The 22,756-nt window shown below is 51.0% G+C and overlaps 1 protein-coding gene across 1 annotated transcript in view; it reads right to left on the bottom strand.

Moving 5' to 3' along the window:
- Positions 1–22,756, bottom strand: part of LOC119451030 (synembryn-A) — a 251,017-nt gene that overhangs the window by 57,529 nt on the left and 170,732 nt on the right. The window contains exon 10 of the mRNA XM_037714460.2: positions 4,733–4,883. Coding sequence (XP_037570388.1) covers positions 4,733–4,883 — 151 coding nt within the window. The remainder of the gene's footprint in view (positions 1–4,732; positions 4,884–22,756) is intronic.

Genomic DNA, 22,756 nt, shown 5'->3' with positions numbered 1-22,756 from the left:
CACAGTGACGGTGCCGTGGCCCAAGGTGACGTCGGAATGCGCGCACTTTTGTACTGCCCGCTCAGCTGACTCGGTCCTACGTTGCCAGGCGGAAAAAACTACAGCATGAAAAGTGGCGGAGCATCGACGAGAGGCAAACTTGCCCAACGAAAGCCGGGCTTCTCTGAGTACGTAGTTGCATATGCTAGCCATGCCCTCCCGAAGGCAGAGCGCAAGTACTTGGTTACCGAAAAGGAATGTTTGGCCATTGTTTGGGCGTTGCAGAAATTTTGCCCTTACTTGTACGGCCATTCATTTGATGTCTTCACCAATCACCATTCGCTCAGCTGGTTGGCTTCATTTAAGGATCCGTCGGGTCGACTTGGACGCTGGGCGCTATGTTTACAAGAATTTGTGTGCTTTATCGCTCCGGACGCAAGCACGTCGACGCACTTTCCTGCTCGCCTTCGTCTTCTGACATTGCGCCTGCTTCCCTTTCCGCAACTTCCTTCGCCAGCATCAATATCACTGACATGCCTTCCGAACAGCGCAAGGATCCCTGGATCGCCTCGCCGATCGACGTTCTATCTGCGCCTTCGACGACACCTGCCCCACGGCTCTCTCGTGCCCTTCGTCGCCAGGTAGCTCATTATGCACTCCGGGACGCAATGTTGTCAACTATCAGCCAGATGGTCGAAAATGGCCATTTACGCTCCGATCTGTGCACGCACTTCCACTCCGACCCACAAAACGTGCACGCTGGCGTTTTGAAAACCTATGATAGACTTCGCCAGAGATTCTACTGGCGGGGAATGTACACATACATCCGCAAGCACATTCGCTCCTGCATTGAGTGTCAACACCGGAAGACAACTCGTCACACGCCCGGGCCATTACAACCTTTGCCGTGTCCAGCTCGCCCGTTTGATAGACTCGGCATAGACCTGTACGGGCCCCTTCCTTCCACCCCTGCCGGCAATCGGTGGATTATTGGGGCCATCGACCATCTCACTTGTTATCCCGAAACCGCTGCTCTTCCAACAGCTTCAGCTCGCCAAGATGGCTCCTCTTCGCCGCCGGGGCCTGTGTAGTGGGAAGAGGGTCACGAACTATTGAGAGAGGACGACGACGTCCAGCAGCCAGAAGAGCACGAGACAGCGACCGGCATCTCTTGGGCCAAGGCTGTTGTAAATAAACCCCCTTACAACAGTAACAGTAGGAAGAAGCGCACTAATCCAAACACCCTTCTTGATAGATGTCAGTGATTGGTCCATAGCAGCCATGTACAGGAATCCACAGTAAGTTGAAATATAGCAGCCCGAAAAGAGTGAGGAGCAGGCTTCTGTTTAAAAGTGAGCGTTTAAGAAAAAGGTGACTTTGCATTCTGCTTGCGAGCTCCACGTGCCACGTACGACTGCAAAATTTGGCTGAGATGTTCACAGAAGCGTATGCTATCCGTGGACAGTGTTTTTTCACCAAGCCCGAGGGGTGGTTCAGGATTCCTCTAAAAAAATGTGGGCAGCTTGCACTAGTGGTGCAAGGCTGCAGTAAACAGCGGAGCTGGTGATCAACCTAGCTTCTTCCAGGTTCTACTAGGCTTGGCTAAGTTTTGCTAGGAAATGCTAAGTGCTGCTAGGCACGGTATTCCGAACAACATGCTTCTTTCTAGCTGAGCGGCTTCTTCCGGCTTCTTCTTCGGGTGTCCGGATCTTCTTTGGTCATCTCATGTCAAGGCTACATGTACTCGCCACAAAGTCAACGAGAGCTCTGCCGCCATTGCGGCGGCTTCGAGCTTTATCTCCTCGGTGACTTCACGGCCAAGCTGCACCTCCACACTTGCCGGGGCGTGGCTGGTCGAAACCTGCCGAGCTGACGCCAGGGGCAAATGCTGCAGTCACGGACACGGTGCGCATTCGGTGCTAATGCGGGGAAATGCTAAAAGCGTGGGCAGCAGCTCTGCGCGTTGCCTCGTTTGTACTGCTACAATTTCTTTCTCTCTCTCTCTCTCTCATTTTCTCTTTCACTCTTCGGAGCATAGCGCATGCATGCTCTCCTTCCCATGAGCACGGCACGGAGAGGAGGTGAAGCAAACACAGTTCCACAAGGTGGTTGCTAGGCAACGCACGGTGATGTCACCGCCAGGCGCAGTTTTTTGTTCGCACTACGCGGCCTAACCAAGAGCTTAAACAGCTCCACTGTTAAAAGTGAAAGGGGAATGGCACATTTTAAAATAATTTCTAGCAGCAGAACTTTTACAATTTGAAGATTCATGTGTTTACACATTCATGTACCTGAAGAAATTTTGAGAACATGTCGGGAACCTTCTAGCAGATTTCCAACAGCATTTCCTGTCATTTGAAGACTAGAAGCAGAGCAGCCCCCTGTTCCACGACTCTTTCCCAGTGACACTGAAAGAGAGCTGCATTCGCATGCAGAGGCAGCAGCTCCTCCACTGGTTTTGTAGACCAGAATTTTACAGCACTTGTAGAGGGGGCGGCCATCTGGTTTCGGGGACTGTGGGAATATATGAGAAAGACACTGCTCAACATGCATTTCTTGTCGCATGGGCTGTGCATGTGACAAGAACATACTTAATGGTATATCCCTCTCGTTCATTCACCTGTTTCCTCTACAAGCAATGCAAAATATCCTGGTCTACAGGAACCTTGACCAAAAATATGAAAGTCTAGCTAAGAATGCCTTGAAATTATAATCCATTTTTTTTCAGAAACGCCAAGTCTGTGAGCAGATGTTTTCTCTGATGGCTGTAAACAAGAGTTGCCTGTGGTCTTGCGTGCTTTTCAAGTGTCAGTGTAATATTACAAAACATGCTGAATATGAAAAACATGCTAGGAGTAGGAGCTTGATGTGGGCAAGTTGGTGTAACAGATTCATGAAGAAAAAACAGCGCAAATGAGAGACGAGGAGGGGCACTCGTTTGTTGTACCTGTCTTCTCATCGTTGTCTCTTTCGCGCTCTTTTTTTCTTCATAAATATAGGAACAAATGCCGCAAGCAACAGATCCAACATTTCCAACTCTTGCAGGAGTTCATTATGGCACTTGAAGATTTTGGGTTGTGCAGCCCTGGTCAATTGTATATATACCGTATTTGCATGATTCGAACGTGCACCTCATTTGAAGACATTTTTATGCCTTGGTTTACGGCCGACATCTTCCAGTACGCCTGTCATAGTGCTGCTCAACCGCCTTTTGTCAAGGTAGTCCAGTGGCAGGAGAAGAAGACGTTTTCATTACAGGGCATCCTTCCGGACAGCGTCGCGTGCATTAGGCGCTCCTGAGATATGTGTCCGCGACAGCAACAAGGAGGTGTCGTCGGACTCCGATCGTGACTAGCCACTAAGATTCAACTGTGTGCCTTTCTATGTTCTATAAAGTTGTCTCAACATGGTACAAATAGACTCGGGTTTCATCATATGAGCGCGGTAGAATCACCGCCTAGGAATTCTTTTTTAGGGGCAAAGCTCCTTAGGGCGTGGGTCTGTCCTTCCTCTGATGTAGTATGTAGCCACCTGTAGTTTTATGAAGTGTTCACTAGATGGCGTAAGTGTCGATCTTTGTATATATAAGTGTATATAATGTCACTAGATGGCGCTAGTTTTTCGTATAGTTGATGAGAAAACCTACAATGTAGTGCGATGGGTTACCGCTAGGGGTGTTATAATAAAAGGTGCTCGCTCTTGGCGCGCTTTCTCTTTCGCTCGAAGTCGCCGGATGGAAGACAAGGCTGCGGAGCGGAGAGCGCGGAAGGCGGCGGCAGCGCCCTACAATGCAGTGCGACGGGTTACCGCTAGGGGGTGTTATAATAAACGGTGCTCGCTCTTGGCGCGCTTTCTCTTTCGCTCGGAGTCGCTGGATGGAAGACAAGGCTGCAGAGCGGAGAGCACGGAAGGCGGCGGCGGCGCGCGCTCGCAGGCAGAATTCCGCGGTGAGAGCCCGCGAGGCCGCGGCTTCACGACAGGCAGCGCGGCGGCGGCGCGAAGACCCCGTAGTAGCGGAGAGCGCGGAAGGCGGCGGCGGTGCGCTACAATGCAGTGCGACGGGTTACCGCTAGGGGGTGTTATAATAAAAGGTGCTCGCTCTTGGCGCGCTTTCTCTTTCGCTCGGAGTCGCCGGATGGAAGACAAGGCTGCGGAGCGGAGAGCACGGAAGGCGGCGGCCGCACGCGCTCGCAGGCAGAATCTCGCGGTGAGAGCCCGCGAGGCCGCGGCTTCACGACAGGCAGCGCGACGGCGGCGCGAAGACCTCGTAGTGCGAGAACAAGAGGCAGAAGCAGCACGGCTGCGGCGCGAAGACTCAGGCGTTCGCGAACGCGAAGCAGCGGCGTTATCCAACTGTTATCCCTTCATTTCACGGACCACAAAGCCGTGGTCATGAAGGGACTCCGCAAACCAAGCATCTAAGAAGAAGCGTCTAAGAAAATAAAACGTATTGTATATATATACACACGCTGTTTCTCACGTGTTTACTTGATCATATACTGGGCGAATTACTCGGAATATTCACGGTTTACTGATGATCCCTCCGGAGCTTCGCTCCATCATCATCATTCACCTTGCGGATATGCTGTGTTTTTTTTTAATATTTGGGCGGTAATATAATTGCGCGGTTACAATCGAGAGCACAGAAGAATCAGAAGAAGTCTTTTTTGTAGTTTTACCATCACATAAAAAAAACTTTTGCCAATTGCCTTGAATATGTGAAGAGGAGGAGTTGTGCTCGAGGATGACCCACCTCGTCAAGTCTACGTTCCAGGTAGGCAACCAGCGCAGCCACTGCGTCTACGTTGTAGCCTTCAAAGCTGCCCTCTTCGCCACTGCTTGCTTCTGTGAGCAGCTCCGCATAGCTTGAGCGTGGAACGCTAGACAGCAGGTGCACCACTTGCCTGCACACAAATTATATATCCTGAAAAACACCAGATGGATCCCGCAGCGGTTTTCAGCAACCACTGGGAATCATTTATGCGGCACTTTACTGACCTCAACTTAGGTGGGACCTGCTGCTTTCAAAGCACCTCTAGCGCATTCTTTGAAACGACAGTTTGTAAGAAGTCGTAGTTTGAAGGAACAACACTTAGTCTTAAGGCCCAACCACCGGCATGCGTCCACCGGCATGCGTTGGCATACTCCAATGCATCAAGTGCCTCAAAAGCGTCAGTTGCAAACAGGGTGACACGTCCCGATGCGCGGAGATTCCGATGCTAGAAGATCGGCGCCGCGACACTGGTGTCCACCAATCAGAGGTTGCAAATCGTCGTCAGCGTCCACCATGCCAAAGCCCCGACGCCTCTGACTGCTACGCCTGACGATGGCCGCCAATGCGAAGATGCCAACACCAACGATCGTCCGAGTTCCTTGGAGGAACAACGCGCACGTATGGTCCGCGTCGCTTGTACTCCGCGTGCCATTGGACCGAGTGGCTGCTTGTGTCCGAGTGTTCTTTCTGTTTGCGCCATTTTGCCTAGTCACAGCGAGCTATGTCTACCGAGATACGATCTGGGCTGATTCGCGCGGCCGTACACCAAGGAATGGGAGCCTCCGTTGGCGCGTTTTCCGTCGACTGCGTTATTTGTGCTGATGGCACAGGGTGATTGTCGGTTTGGCTGCTGGAGTCACACGGTACAAGATAGCGCAGCACGTAATCCATGGTCCAAGGTAGCGCGGCACATTCAGTGGGGTGCTCCTGCACTTGTCCTGCTAATCGCCGTAGGAGGCTTGCGCTTCCGTATTCCGAAGGCGTGCTTCGTCAAAAATTTCTTCTCCAACGAGCGACGATCCATCACTAACCTGGGAGCGCTCAGTAATCTGAATTCTGCGCGTCAAGCTAAGACGCCAGCGTGGTTTACGAAACAGACAACTGCGGTTGCCACCTTGCTCCTGCCACAGCAGCAACCAATGGAGAGACGCCTTTCAGCACGGCAGCCAATCGGAGGCCCCGTGTGACTACCTATCACAGACATGCACTTTTGTGTTTGTGCGTTTGTTACAAGATGGCGACGACGGACGAATTGAGAAGCGGAACGGCGAACTTTGAGCTTACGAATGATACCAAGATGGCGGCGCTCGGTGGCGGTAAATACGAGATATGTCTCCGTGAACTGCGGTGATTTTGCGCGATTTAAAGCTGTTTTCCCGCCCTGCGCACTGACGAATAATTCTTTTTCGGCCACTTTTAGTGCATTTTCAGCCAAACCATTTTCATACAGCGTAGATTACGCGTTGCAGATACCGAAACACTTGGTTTTCAAAAATCGATTTTTCTCGCAACTTTCGCGATCTGATCCACACACCCCCCCTTAATTTAGCTAGTTTTATTGTGTTTCGATGATACAAATATTTTTCTTGACCCCATGAGATTCGTATCATCGAGATTCCACTGTATACATTTCCCAAAGCTTCTTGATCATGTGCAATTTTTCATGCTACAGCAATATACCAGGCCATTCTCTGCGAGGCCTTGGTGCATTAAAGACTGTCCTATATATGGCTTGACTCCAAAAAACATATAATTGTGCCTGTATTTACATATTTCAGGGTTCATTTATTGTATTTTGTATCATCATCATCATCATTAGCCTATATTCTATGTCAACTGCAGGACGAAGGCCTCTCCTCGTGATCTCCAATTACCCCTGGCTTGCGCAAGCCGATTCCAATTTCCACCTGCAAATTTCCTAATTTCATCACCCCACCTAGTTTTCTGTTGTCCTCGACCGCACTTCCCTTCTCTTGGCACCCATTCTGTAACTCGTAACGGTCCACCGGTTATCCATCCTACGCATTACGTGGCCTGCCCAGCTCCATTTTATTTTCTTAATGTCAATTAGAACATAGGTTATCCCCGTTTGCTCACTGATCCACACTGCTGTCTTCCTATCTCTTAACGTTACGCCAGCATTTTTCGTTCCATCACTCTGTGCGGTCTTGTAGTTGTGCGATCTCATAGTTCAAATCAAATCAAAATTTATTCCAACATACAACAGATGTTGAGGACCGTGAACAAAAAGCCAGCAAGGCTTGACATGGTCCATGGCCCCATTTTAAAGGCAGCAACAAAACAACAAAGGATAAACACAGTTTAACACAAGAAAATAGAGAAATAGAATGTCCACACTAATAACTGTGAAGCCATTATCAGGATTACCATGAGGAAGTAAAGCACATAAAGTAAAGCATATGACATACATATTGAGTAGTTCTTTTTTAGAAGTACAGCTAGTACTTGCAAAATACATCACAAAAAAACAACAACAACAAAAACAAAAACTTAACAGTAAGAAATGCAACACTATATACACAAGCTTTATACAAAAGCTTTATAAAAGCTTTTATGGGGCACAATATATGGAATAGTTTATACAGCTTCATATACAGAAGGTCTTGATACACATAGTACAAAGGTAAAACAAAAATAATTATTATACAGAAAATGCACTGCATCAAAGAAAGAACGTTTGCATACACACTTCTATTTAGATACATGTTTATACTAGCATAAAAAACAAAGCATTAGGTTATGTTTGCCTTGTTTAAATGGTAAGGTAGTTGAAAACGTAGCATTTGATAGGTATACAGTCAAACCTGCTTATAATGAAACTACATATACCGAATTCCTGGATATAACTAAGTTTTTCTATTCCCCGCCATTACTCCATAAAAGCACACGTATTTGAGACCTTTACGTAAGGAAGTGGCAGCGGGAGACCCCCTAGAAATAACTAATTTCCCCCGCCGACAACCTAGAGATTTCGCACCAAATTTTGTCATTTTTGTGCGAGCAGCAACTGGAAGCACCTTCTCCGCCGCGACGGAATGCGAAGCGGCGGGTTCGCGCTTGGCGCGCTCGAATTCACGCCGACCGCGAGGCGACAGCGAGCGCACAAGTGCGTGCGTGCGAGCGTGCGCGAGGCGGGCCTGCATCCCTCAACTCGGTGATCTTGCCGCCGTGGGCGCGACCTTTCCCCCTCCCTTCATTCATACCTGATCCCGCCGCTTGCTGCAGCTGGCCTAGCCCGCCAAGCTAGCCCTCTCCTTTTCCCGTTGATGTTGCCGAAGAAAATAAAAAAAAACATTTTTTTTCAACACGCTGGCAGCGCCAATCTTTGGTTGCTGCGCAAGTCTTGGCACTTCACTTCACTAACTTGACACTAGGTGACACTATACGGCTGTTTATAGTCCGAAGTAACGCGAGCGCGCGAGAGCTACGTCACGTTGGCGAAAACGACCCCCTCTATAGTCGAGCGCACCGGCGCAGCCAACGTAACCGGCGGCTTCCGACGCACCCGCCGCCGAATTGGCTCCTGGCCCATTCGCGCGTTGGTCGCGCCGACTGCGCCGACCCACAATGCCATTTCGTGCGAACATATAAAGGTGCCCAAGCCGCTTCGCCGACAGCCGCAGACAGCCGTTCAAAGCGACGTGCGGGCTGGGGATCATTCTGCGCATGCTCTGAAGATAACAGCCGACGGCGCATGAGTAGGAGTATAGAGGATATGGCATTTCGGCTGGCTGAACGCAACCGGCGTAGCCTGACTGGCTGCAAACGACGCTCGCCGACGTGCCGATAACATCGGACTATAAACAGGCCTTATACGACGCTACGACATCATCGGTAAGCGGTAAGAATGGAGTAAATACCGTAAGCGTTTCTTTTTCGAATTTTCATGCCGAACCTGCATATAACGAAATCCTCTTTATAACAAAGTTTTTCGGGAATTTGTCTATTTTGTTATATCGAGGTTTAACTGTAACTTGTTCTAGACCTCGGTAACTCCCACATTTCCGAGCTCCTTGTATTGACCGTTTTATGCTTTGGTACCAAGTTAGATATACGTTTTAGGGTGTCGTTGCTTTTTTTAATACCGGTCATATAGCTTTGTATTAACATGTTTTTGTAAATGTTGGGCACAGATAGCAAATTCAGCTTTTCAAATAGAGGACTAGTTGGCATAAAATAAGGAACGTCTAGGATACAACGTACAGCCTATTTCTGCATTCTATGCAGAGTATTGATATTAGAAAGCATTGTAGTGCCACAGACAAGATTAAAATAGTTTATGTGTGATAAGAACAGTGATTTGCGTATTTCTTGTGAACACTGTTTCGTAACCCATGGCATTTTCCACACCTTCGTAAGTGAACTGAGTTGTTATTGTCGGGATATGGGGGGATGCCAACGGCCCTCTGCCTCGACACACCGAGCCCCGCGGTTGGCGCATGCCTGCGCATCAACCGCAGTCCAGTACAAGCTCGAGTAAACAATAGACGACAACCACGTGTACACTCGCAAAGCATTTATTACGACTGCAACTCACTTCGAGCAGGCCAGCTAGCTATAGTTGACATCGCTGAGGGTTCCCTCGAAGAGAATAATACACTAGGTAAAGAAGGGCTTCCAACTTACCAACTGGGGAATATGGGCGGCCACGGCGTTTGCCGCGGCAAGAACGCGGTTGACTAACCACGTGCAGGAATCGGGAGCGGCGGCGGAGACCTTCGCCATCGCCGCTTGCTGGGGACAAAAGAGACCCGGGCGATATCAGCGGGATCTCGCATGACCCACCCGGTGGTGCTGATAGCGCTTACGATTCCCGTGCGCCGCCCGCGGAAGGAAAGTTTCCCCTCTCCCAACTCTCCCTGGCACGCATGCGCTTGACGCGACATTCGCTGCCCGTGCGGCGGTTATGGGACCCGAGGATTCCCACATCCCTCCACCCTTAAATATTGCCCTACGGCGGAGGAATCGCTGGAACGACGGCCTTGACAAAGTATCCGGGCAGATGCGATGGTAAACTCTGGCAGGAAATGTCCAAATCCACGTTGATAGGCAGCACTGTCCTGTGTGGCGGCCGCCCACATGTGGCAGCCATCACAGTGGTTGACGATGACGGGGCTGAAGATGGCTTGCCCTCAAGATGCACGCCGCAATGTCCAGCCGGGAACAGCGGGCCAGGACTTTCTCGAAGCGGCGCGCATGCCGGCACGATGAACCTCGCACCGACGCACCCTCGTGGGAGTATGATGGTAGGCCTCCCTCCTCGTGGCTGCCATGTGCTGCTGCATCGGGCCGCGAACAGGGAGGGGCCGAAACAGCAGGCAGAGACGTGGACCATGGCAGCAATAGCAAGTCGAGGCGGCTGCACTCGTTCTGCAAAGTCGCTCAAATGCACTCCACACACACTTAGAATTAAGGCAGTAGAGGCCGCCGCAGCGTCGGCCATCTGACACGATGCTGAACCACCCGTCTATTGCGTAGCTTTATGCGTCAACGCGAAAAAAAAAAAAAACGAACAATCCAGTTCGTTTGAATGAAGTTATTCGCTTCGACCGAATTTTTCCGGTCCGATGCAGCGCGAAAGTGGGCAATGCTCGTATGAACAAAGCGCTCTCTGGTCCCTCGAGATTTCGGTTATTCCGCTCGCAAAATATTGAGATCAACTGAACAAAATAAGCTTTCTATTTCGAACGAGGTTTCTCCGCTCGGGCGAGTACAGTAGAACTAGCGAATCCGGTTGCACCCGCTAAATGTCACGGCATGGTTGTCTTCGAACATGTGACCGGCAGCTCCGCAGAGCCTTAGGCCTAATCGCGTCCATGACGGATACCAATGCCACAAAAGACCCGTAAAGGGTTCCAATGAGCCGCCGCGAGGAGATGCAGGCCTAGCTAAGCGGGCCCCGCTCGCTGCTTAACACGCAGCTTTCGAGCTGACTCCTGGGACTGCGCCCCGCTGACGTCCTAGCCAGCGTTTCCGGCGCCCGGTTCCCAGAGCCAAAGACAGAAAAGAGGCTATTTACATATGTACAGGGAAAATAGACCACCGCGTCGGCTGCTGCACTCACTCGCTTCGGGCGTACTCTTAGGAGAAAACTCGCTGTAAATCTCAGTGTCTACACGAGTTCGGCGACACTGGCGCAGCGTTAACTCGCCTTCAAGAAAGCACAAGCCCAATCTAGCTAGCAATCACGCCTTTGGGTGAGGCCTAACGCTGGTCCGGACAAAGCCTTCATCGCACCGAACCGATCGTCGTACCGTTTTCCAAGAGCTTGCCCCACGTTGGGAACGCCAAAATGTCGGGATATGGGGGGATGCCAATGGCGCTCTGCCTCGACACACCGAGCCCCGCGGTTGGCGCATGCCTGCGCATCAACCGCGGTCCGGTACAAGCTCGAGGAAACAATAGACGACAACCACGTGTACACTCGGAAAGCGTTTATTACGACTGCAACTAACACTTCGAGCAGGCCAGCTAGCTATAGTTGACATCGCTGAGGGTTCCCTTGAAGAGAATAATACACTAGGTAAAGAAGGGCTTCCGACTTACCAACTGGGGAATACGGGGGGGGCCGCGGCGTTTGCCGCGGCAAGAACGCGGTTGACTAACCACGTGCGGGAATACGGGAGCGGCGGCGGAGACTTCCGCCGTCGCCGCTTGCTGGAGACCAAAAGAGACCCGGGCGATATCAGCGGGATCTCGCATGACCCACCCGGTGGCGCTGATAGCGCTTGCGATTCCTGTGCGCCGCCCGCGGAAGGAAAGTTTCCCCTCTCCCAACTCTCCCTGGCACGCATGCGCGTGACGCGACGTTCGCTGCCCGTGTGGCGGTTATGGGACCCGAGGGTTCCCACATTATCAGTGCAGGAGTAGAGCGTACTATCTATCTGGAATAATAGGTACCTAAATTACTGATAGCTATCAAGATTATTGACACGTATACATGTTTATCTTTCACCGATGGCCGCTTTCCACCGGCTAACAAATGTTAAACGTTATCGCTCGGCGCAGGACGCGCCTGTATCGGAAGTTTCTAGAACGTTATCGATGCTTCTTTCCGTTGCCAGTTTTCACCGATGCTTATGTTATCTGATTGTATGAGCAACGCGAATTGTCTAGAACTTTCTTGAAGACACGCGCGTACCAGGGATTATTCTGGAACCTTCGATGACTCAGGTATAAAAGCCGACGCGTTTCGCCGCTGATCAGATTTTCGACGACCGCTGACTATGTTCACCGCTTTCGTTGTGCTTTGAGTGTAGCTTGCTTTTGTGGGCACAGGTTCGCCCAATAAAGAATCAGTTTCGTCATACACAGTTTTACGACTGTTTACTTCAGCGTCACTACTACGTGACATTTGGTGGAGGTGCTTTTGTGCCCATGCAGCGGACGCCCCCGAAAAGCCGTGATACAAGCCCGAACCCCGAAGAGAGTACCAACGTTGTCCCGGAGCATCGAGCTAGCCTGAGGCTACAAAACCAACCCTCGGAGTACGGACTTCTTCCCGAGAAGACCAAGAGGACAAAAGTCACAACCTCGGCAGCAGCTACCATGACAGCCCCTGCGCCAACATCTGCAATCGTGATGCAACAACCCAGGGAGCCGCCGACTTTCCGCGGTTCGCCATGTGAAGACCCCGAAAGCTGGCTGGAGGCATACGACCGGGTCGCTACGTTCAACAAGTGGGACTGCGACGACAAGCTGCGCCATGTTTACTTCTCGCTTGAAGACGGCGCCAGAACCTGGTTCGAGAATAGGGAGCGTGCACTAACAACCTGGGACCTCTTCCGAGCCGCATTCCTGGACACCTTCACTAGCGTCGTCCGCAAAGAAAGAGCTGCAGCCTTGCTGGAAAACCGTGTACAGCTCCCGAATGAGAGCATCGGTATGTACACTGAAGAAATGACTCGATTACTCCGGCACGCCGACCCCGCTATGCCAGAAGACAAGAATGCGGGGAGTTAAGCAGGAGCTATTCGCCGGACTTGTGCGGAATCCACCAACGACAGTTCAAGACTTTCTCTCGGAGGCTACGACAATCGAGAAAGCACTGGACATGCACAACCGGCAACACAATCGCCGTTCGACGCCACAGTACGCCGAAGTCCAAGGACTCCCCCACGACCTACGAGACACCATCAGGACGATAGTACGCGAAGAGCTGCAGAAGTTGCTACCGTCGTCGCAGCCTCAAGTTGCTTCCATCGCCGATATCGTGCGGTAGGAAGTCCAGCAATCGCTAGGACTTCCCGAATCACCGCAACCCCAGCCGGAAGCGACGACCTACGCCGCCGTCGCCCGTCATGAAGGCCTCCTTCCGCGCTCGCGCCAGGGCCCCCGTAACGCCGCAGTTCCGTCGTCCACCGCCGCCGCCGCCAGCACGCCCGCCCGTCGCCCAGCGCAGCTACCAAAGGAAGACAGACATTTGGCGTGCCCCTGACCACCGCCCGCTCTGCTATCACTGCGGGGAAGCCGGCCATGTCTACCGCCGATGCCCATACTGCGAGATGGGCCTACGAGGGTTCGCCGTCAACGCGCCGCGTCCACAGCTTGGCGAGCGACCACGTGTCATTGCCGACTACCTCGCCGGAGCCCAGTAGCAACCACGACGACCCTCATGCTCGCCGTCACCGGGCCGCTACATCTCGCCGCATCGCCGTCAGTACCCCGGTCCCACCCGGGGCCGATCTCCGAGCCCTTACCCGGGAAACTAAAGGCAGCAACCGATGGAGGTGCGGTTGCTGTACAACGCAATGCCGAAGATCCTCCGCCGCCGCCGCCGCCGATTCGCGAATCATCACGACGAGATATCAGCACGCCGCCTAGCAACAGCCTTGACAGCACTTCACCGCAGAAAGATGACCTTCCGACGCGACGTAGCAGCAGCAAGCAAGCCGACGCAGCTGTGATCCGATGCCACGAATTAACCACAACGCCAGACGCCGGTCTACGGATCTAGACGTGCTCATCGATGGTCATAACGTCCCCGCTCTCGTCGACACTGGTGCCGACTATTCCGTCTTCAGTAGCGCGTTCGCCGCCAAGTTCAAGAAGGTGAAAACAGCCTGGCAAGGACCCGATATCCGGACAGCGGGAGGCCACCTAATAACGCCGACTGGAATCTGCACAGCGCAAGTCACGGTAAACAACCGCACTTACCCGGCGAACTTCGTAATCCTGCAGCACTGCTGCTCCAGGGATGTCATCCTAGGCATGGACTTTCTAAATCAACACGGTGCAGTCATCGACTTAAGGTACAAGTCGATAACGCTTTCAACACACAACGCGATACCACCAGATACAAGCATAAGTTACCATGCCTTGAATATGCTTGAAGAACAAGTCACCGTTCCGCCTCGCTCCAGCGTAATGATTTCCGTCGGTAACGAAGTGCTTGCGGACATGGAGGGCGTCATCAAGGGCGATCATCACTTACTGCTCGACCGTGAAATTTGTGTCGCTAGAGGCATAGCTGAGCTACGTGTAGGGAAAGCAAGGGTGATGCTCACGAACTTCAGCCCCGGATACAAGCACATTAACAAAGGCACCATGGTCGCCTACATCGACGAAATAGTACAAGCCAGCAGTGCTTTCGCCTTCATGGATTCCAGTGCACCTGCAACGACGACTATAGTATCTGAACCAACTTTCGACGTCAACCAGAACCTTCCCAGGCATAAGAAAGAACAGCTAAAAGCTCTGCTCCTGCAATACAAGGACTGCTTCTCGTCGTCGTCGAAAGTTGGACAAACCCCTGTCGCCAAGCACTGCATTATAACCGACGAATATGTCCGCCCAATCCGTCAGAGCCCGTACCGAGTTTCAGTGCGCGAACGCGAGGCCATAAGGCAACAAGTCGACGAAATGCTATGCGACGACATCATCCAGCCGTCCAAGAGTCCATGGGCGTCCCCCGTGGTGTTAGTGAAGAAGAAGGATGGAACCCTACGTTTCTGCATCGATTATCGTCGCCTCAACAAGCTCACGAAGAAGGACGTATACCCCCTCCCACGGATTGACGACGCCTTGGATCGACTCTACAACGCAAAGTATTTTTCGTCGATGGACCTCAAAACCGGCTACTGGCAAATCGAAGTCGACGAGAGGGACCGGGAGAAGACTGCCTTTATAACACCAGACGGACTGTTTGAGTTCAAGGTCATGCTGTGGTCTTTGCTCGGCACATCCGACTTTCCAACGCGTCATGGATACAGTACTGGCAGGCTTGAAGTGGCAGACTTGCCTCGTCTATTAGGACGACGTCGTGTTTGTCTCAAGCTTCGAAGAACACCTGCGGCGCCTTGAAACAGTTCTTCAAGCAATCAAAACCTCCGGACTCACGTTAAAGCCAGAAAAGTGCCGCTTCGCATATAAGGAGCTCTTGTTTTTGGGCCATGTCATCAACAAGTCTGGAGTGCGCCCCGAACCTCAGAAAACTGCGGCCATCTCCAACTTTCCTCCGCCCGCTGACAAGAAGGCAGTCCGTAGATTTCTTGGACTGTGCGCCTATTACAGGCGCTTCGTCAAGGATTTTTCACGGATCGCTGAGCCACTGACTTATCTCACGAAGGCCGACATCGAGTTCAAGTGCGAGACGGCGCAAGTCGAAGCGTTTGAAGAACTAAAGCGACGCCTGCAATCGCCGCCAATACTTGCGCATTTCGACGAAAACGCCGATACCGAAGTCTACACCGACGCAAGCCGCGTAGGACTCGGCGCCATGCTTGTGCAGAGGACTGACGGACTAGAAAGGGTTGTAAGTTACGCTAGCCGGTCGCTATCGAAGGCGGAAGCAAATTATTCCACAACAGAATAGGAGTGCCTCGCCATCATCTAGGCTACATCAAAGTTTCACCCCTACCTCTATGGCAGGCCCTTTAAAGTTGTGAGCGACCACCACGCCTTGTGTTGGCTAGCTAACTTGAAGGATCCTTCAGGTCGCCTCGCACGATGGAGTCTGAGACTTCAAGCATTCGACATCACCGTCGTTTACAAGTCCGGGCGAAAGCACTCTGACGCCGACTGCTTGTCTCGCGCCCCCGTCGAACCGCCACCACAGGACGACCAGGATGACGACACTTTCTTGGGACCGATCAGTACCGACGAATTCGCCGAACAACAGCGAGCCGACACGGAACTAAGGAGCCTTGTAGACTACCTGGAAGGCAAGACCGTCATTGTGCCGAAGGTGTTCACGCGAGGATTGGCCTCATTTTTCTTGCAAAACGACATTCTTCTAAAGAACTTCTCGCCTCTCCGAGCCAACTACATCCTCGTGGTACCCTCAGCACTGCGTCCAGAGGTTCTGCAAGCTCTCCATGACGACCCAACGGCTGGGCACCTCGGTTTTTCCCGCACGCTCGCGAGGATACAAGAAAAATACTACTGGCCTCACCTCTCTGCCGACGTCGCCCATTACCTAAGGACATGCCGAGACTGTCAGCGACGCAAAACACCGCCGACAAGGCCAGCCGGACTTCTACAGCCGATCGAGCCACCTCGCCGACCGTTCCAGCACATCGGGATGGACTTACTGGGGCCTTTTCCGACATCGCCGTCCGGGAATAAATGGATCGTCGTAGCTACGGACTACCTCACCCGCTACGCCGAAACAAAAGCCTTGCCCAAAGGCAGTGCCGCTGAGGTAGCCCGATTCTTCGTTGAGAACATCCTCCTGCGTCACGGTGCCCCAGAAGTCCTCATCACCGACAGAGGCACGGCCTTTACGGCAGAACTAACTCAAGCCATCCTGCAATACAGCCAGACAAGCCATCGCCGGACCACCGCCTACCACCCACAGACGAATGGCCTCACCGAGCGCCTAAAGAAGACCATCTCCGACATGCTGGCAATGTACGTCGACGTCGAATACAAGACGTGGGATGCCATCCTTCCGTACGTGACCTTCGCATACAACACTGCCGTGCAACAAACGACGCACATGGCGCCGTTCAACCTGGTCTACGGAAGGAACCCGGCAACGACGCTTGACGCCATGCTACCGGACGTCACCGACAAAGAAAATCTTGACGTTGCCACCTATCTGCAGCGTGCCGAAGAGGGTCGACAGCTTGCCCGCTTGCGCATCAAGAACCAGCAGAGGACCGACAGCCAACACTACAATCTTTGACGACGCTACGTCGAGTACCAGCCCGGCAACCGTGTTTGGGTCTGGACTTCGATACGCTGACGAGGACTTAGTGAGAAACTGTTACGTCGCTATTTCGGACCCTATAAGATCATCCGACGTATTGGCGCACTGGACTATGAGGTCGTGCCAGACGGCATTTCGCAACCCCAGTGACGCCGCGCACGTCCTGAAGTCATCCACGTGGTGCGTCTTAATCCTTTCTACGCCCGCTGACGAGCTTATAGGTCCTTTGTTACTTTGTTATTTTCTTTATTTATTACGCGTCGTTTTGTTTTCGCTTTGCTGTTTGTTTGTAGCATCGGGACAATGCTTTTTAAGGGGAGGGTATTGACACGTATACATGTTTATCTTTCGCCGATGGCTGCTTTCCACCGGCTAACAAATGTTAACGTTATCGCTCGGAGCAGGACGCGCCTGTATCGGAAGTTTCTAGAACGTTATCGATGCTTCTTTCCGTTGCCTGTTTTCACCGACGCTTATGTGATCTGATTGTATGAGCGACGCGAATTGTCTAGAACTTCCTTGAAGACACGGGCGTACCAGGGATTATTCTGGAACCTTCGATGACTCGGGTATAAAAGCCGACGCGTTTCGCCGCTGATCAAATTTTCGACGACCGCCGACTGTGTTCGCCGCTTTCGTTGTGCTTTGAGTGTTGCTTGCTTTTGTGGGCACAGGTTCGCCCAATAAAGAATCAGTTTCGTCATACACAGTTTTATGACTGTTTACTTCAGCGTCACTACTACGTGACATTATTGTCAAGTAATGTACGCATAAGTAATGTAAGCATTTGTAAGCATAAAGGTTTGTGTTAAATTATCTTATATTCAATTTTCGATTCAATATTTGGCTTTATTTTCTTTTTACGATTCAATCATCATCAGCCTATATTTATGTCCACTGCAGGACGAAGGCCTCTCCCTGCGATCTCCAATTACTGCTGCCTTGCGCTAGCTGATTCCAACTTGCCCCTGCAAATTTCCTAACTTCATCACCCCACCTAGATTTCTGCAGTCCTTAACTGCCCTTCTCTTCTCTTGGTATCCATTCAGTAACTCTAAATGGTCCACCAGTTATCCATCCTACGCACACTTTTTCTTCTTAACGTCAACAAGAATATCGGCGATCCCCGTTTGTTCTCTGATCCACACCGCTCTCTTCCCGTCTCTTAACGTTAGGCCTAACATATTTCGTTCCATCGCTCTTTGTGCAGTCGTTAACTTGTTCTCAAGCTTAACCTCCAAGTTTCTGCCCCATATGTCAGCACCAGTAGAATGCAATGATTGTACACTTTTCTTTTTTTTCTATTTATTTATTTATTTTACTATTTATTTATTCATTTTATTATTCTATAAATTTCTTTCTCATGATCAGGGTCCCCTGTGAGTAACTTACCTAGATAAACGTACTCCTTTACAGAATCTTGAGGCTGACTGGCGATTCTGAATTCGTGTTCCCTTGCCAGACTATTGAACATTATCTTTGACTTCTGCATATTAATCTTCAACCCCACTCTTACACTTTCTCGGTTAAGGTCCTCAATAATTTGCTGTAATTCGTCCCCATTGTTGCTGAATAGGACAATGTCGTCTGCAAACCGACGGTTGCTGAGACATTCGCCGTTGATTCCCACTTCTAAGCCTTCCCAGTCTAAGAGCTTGAATACTTCTTCTAAGCATGCAGTGAATAGCATTGGAGATTGTGTCTCCTTTTGTTCACATATACAGGTGTATTTACAATATATACAAGAGGGGCAACGATACATAGACACGATAGCTAACAAGACCGAATCTACCTCTACGCGTCAAATCGTCTGCTTCGAACTGGCGCTACTCTTGGTTGCACCGTAACAATATTAAATCAGTTCAGTAGGTTTCGTGCAATACTGTTATAGTGTGACAATATTTATTGCGATAGCAATTATATGGACACTCCAAGCACATTTCTGCAGTTGCCGTGAGGTTCCATATAAATTCCAACGGCGATAAAATTGTCACCGCACGCCGTATGCTGTATGTGCTAGTGAAAGTGTGCTTTCATGGAGAGAGAATGCACGGCGAAGAGCAAACGCGATGTCTTCTGTTGTGCAAAAGACCGTGGGGGGATGGGAGGGAGGGAAGGGAGACGACGTTTAGCTGCGGCACCAAATGCCTATCTTGCGACTGGGCGCAAGGGGAACTGGCGACCCAATCTCCCATGCGAAAGGAGGAAAGCAGGAAGGCAGCACAAGAGGGAGGGCACACGGTATCTACGCTGCCAGCAACTGCGTACTTGCATTTTGCGCGGCTGAGGGCTGTCGCGTGCACCTTATCTTGAAAGCTTTCTCCACACGGCTTCTACCTTTGTATGCGCTGTGCTTTCGCCGCTCAGTTTCCGTTGAAGCGATAAACCGCACGAACCTTTGGTCGCTGCTGCTGCCGCACTTGCTCACGCCAGCGTTTTAACAGTGGTTGTCTGCGGTCATCGAGTGTGATCTATTCATGTTTGCTTGTGCACGCTGATACAATGCTTGTTATTTCAGTTAGTAAGCGAATGTTTCCAAGTTTATGCACCCGATAAAAATACTATCCTTACTCTGTATAGCTCTCTACTCGTAAATTTGCTTTCGCAATTGATGCTTCGCCTTTCAGGCAAAACTGCGACTTTTTTTAAAGCATCAATTATTTGCAATAAAACAGTATTTGCCTGATCATATAGCACCTCCAACACTTTGCCACGTGTCTTCAAAGGGGCCTCACGACGTTTTTTGAGAGCAGCTGGCCCCTGGAGAAAGTGGAGGCGAGAGCTAACTATCGAGCAGGGGTGGTTAGCATGCACACTTCTTTCTTTTTGTGCCTCTGCTCTTACACTGTCCCCACTACTACAAGTGACAATATGCATTGTGCTATTAATTTCTCCTGAGGTTTAATAGCGGTTGGCAACCATGTCCAGTGTTGTGCAACAAGATAATGTGGCACAGCAATTACTGCATGCCTCACAGAAGAAACTGAATGTCTTTCTCAATCAAAACATCATAGTAGGCTGAAAACAATGAACAACCTGGTATTTCTTATTTTTTGTTTGGCGACCTGAAGTGTATAAATTGTGAAAATAACCTGTTTATATTGTGAGCGCGACCCATGACTGACTCTTCTTCATCTCTACACATCATCATCACTTGTACAAATTCCTCATCTGTATTGATCATCATCAGTCGCACAGCTTGTTGTTCTGCGTCGTAGCTCGAGCTCGGCTGGAATAAATGGTTCCTTTTAAGTGGTAGAAGGTGCTTTTCGTTCCCCGAAACCTCTAGCCTTTCTCAATGGAGCTCCGCTCGGGTCGCCGCATACCACCTACTGCACAGATAACAAAGACCTTCGTCTGCCTTCAGCAGTAGAATTGCGCATGATCATACGTGATATCATTCGAGAGGAACTTCACGGGTGGTGCTCTTCCTCTGCGACAGAACCTGGCTGCGCCTCTTCTCCGACCGGCTTACGCGAGATAATCAAGCAAGAGATCGCCTCAGCATCTCGTTGCTCTCTCCGGTCCCCGCTGCCCCTCTACCAACGGACCACTATGTCCCTGTGGCTTTATTGTCGCCACAAGTGCGCGTACTGCCTTACCGCTCCACTTACTGCTCGACCCATTTGCTACTACTGTGGCTACCGCGGGCATATTCCCTGGTTCTGTCAATGGCGTCAGCAGGATGAGCAACGTGGTTATACACCCGAAGAGCGAACACGTGTCCATCCAGCAACGGGCTACCAGAGAACCACCTACCACTCTTGATTTCACCGATCACTCTCTCCTCCGTACCCTACTGACACGCCTCTCAATTCTCGAGAATCTCGCCGCAGGTCACCTCCACGTCGTCGTTCCGTATCACCTCTCCGACCTGCTTCGCGTGTCTCCAACGCCCACTTGGAAAACTATCCGATGCAGTTTTAGGAGGGGAAACTGCATCCACCGGACAGCGTACAATTCCTCCAGAGCTATCGTTGAACTTGTTAGTGTTTGCAGAAGGTGTGGTCGTCAAAGCTCTCATTGACACAGGTGCCACCATTTCGATTATTCGGGCAGACTTTTGTTCCCGCCTCCGGAAAGTGATGACGCCTTATTGCGGTCTTCCAACGCCGGTCTTCGTCCCATCGCGTAATGTACAGTTCGAGTATTCATTGACAGAATACGTCATCACATTGTTTTTGCTGTTTCCCGAGTGTTCCCACGAGGATGGGATTTGTTGTCTTCGGCGTCCGCTGCTATCTCTTGTTGTGAGCGACTCGTACACCTGAATGCCACATGCCACTCTTCCTGATTATGAAGAACGCATGCACCTCGTCACCTCCTCTGATTATGCTCTTTGGCCATCTAGAGAAGAAATTATAAGTGTCAGTTCAAGTGACATTCGGGATGGCGACGTTCTCATGCTTCCCTACGGTCCTATGCTATCTAGAGAAATTCTTGTTACTCCTGGCCTTGTTCGCTTCTCTCATGGCTCTGCATTCCTCACAGCGTTCCTCACCGGCGGCCATATCGCGTGTCTCATAAGGAGCGCGAAATCATAGAGGAAAATGTATCGGACATGGTTTGACGCAATATAATAGGACCTTCTTCGAGCCCCGGGTCCTCTCCAGTTGTTCTAGTGCAGAAGAAAGATGGTTCAGTATGTTTTTGTGTCGATTACCGTGCCCTCAACAAAATCACGCGCAAGGGTGTTTACCCTTTGCCACGGATCGACGTCAAACTAGATTCTCTACAGGCTGCTGAATATTTTTTTAGTCTTGATCTCAGATCGGGCTACTGGCAAATATCGGTGTCAGAGTCCGACAAGGAGAAAACCGCTTTTGCCACCCCAGATGGGCTATACGAGTTTAATGTGATGCTTTTTGGGCTCTGCCTGCCACCTTCGAATGCATGATAGATACCGTATATACTCGTGTAAGGGCCGCCCTTGTGTAAGGGCCGCACCCCTACTTTGAAAGGAGAAATTTCAAAAAAAAGTTCGAAAAGTCCCACCAGAACGGTGTGTTAGTTCAATCGAAGCTAGATGGCGCTGCCAGTTTGCCGCTTCCGCCGGTCAAGCCGTTGAGCTGGTTGAGCCAATACCTCTTAGGAGGCGTTGGTTGAGCGTTGGCGTACGACGCCATGATTGCTTTGTGTGGTGCATCATTTGCATTGTGTCGCCGGCGAACTGGTGTCACTCCGTCAGTAGTAGTGAGCCCTGTTTGAGCCAGCGCAGGTGACGGAAGATGGGCCGGCATTTGAGATCGTTCACTGCTTCACTTAAACTGCAAGTGACTGAATATGCCGAGGAGCACGGCAAGCGAGAAGCTGGACGCAAGTACGACGTAGACGAGAAGCACGTGCTTTACTGGATAAAGCAGAAAGATGCCCTCGCCGCTACGAACAGGACCCGAAAGGCGTTTCGCGGCAAGAAGTGCAAATACCCGGAACTCGAAGGCGAACTCGTCAAGCATGTCATCGACACTCGAAATGACAGCTACGCTGTATCAACTGACATGGTACGCGTGAAAGCCCTGAACATCGCTCGCCACATGGAAATACCCAAGGCACAATTCAAGGCAAGTCGGGGGTGGGCTACGCGGTTTATGAACCGGAACCAGCTCTCTATCCGCCGCAGAACGATGATTTGTCAAAAACTTCCAAGTGAATACGAAAGCCATGTGATTAAATTCCATCGCTTTGTGAATGCTCTCAGGAGGGAACATGAGTACGACCTCTCCCAAATCGGAAATGCGGACCAGACTCCTGTGTGGTTCGACGCACCTGAAAGCACCACAGTGGATTTAAGGGGCGCAAAAAGTGTGTCTGTGCGCACGACCGGCGCAGAA

Source organism: Dermacentor silvarum, chromosome 4 (genome assembly GCF_013339745.2).
Source record: "Dermacentor silvarum isolate Dsil-2018 chromosome 4, BIME_Dsil_1.4, whole genome shotgun sequence".
Taxonomy (NCBI): Eukaryota; Metazoa; Arthropoda; class Arachnida; order Ixodida; family Ixodidae; genus Dermacentor; species Dermacentor silvarum.
The sequence above is the reverse complement of the archived record's forward strand: the minus strand, read 5'-3'. Positions and strand labels throughout refer to the sequence as shown.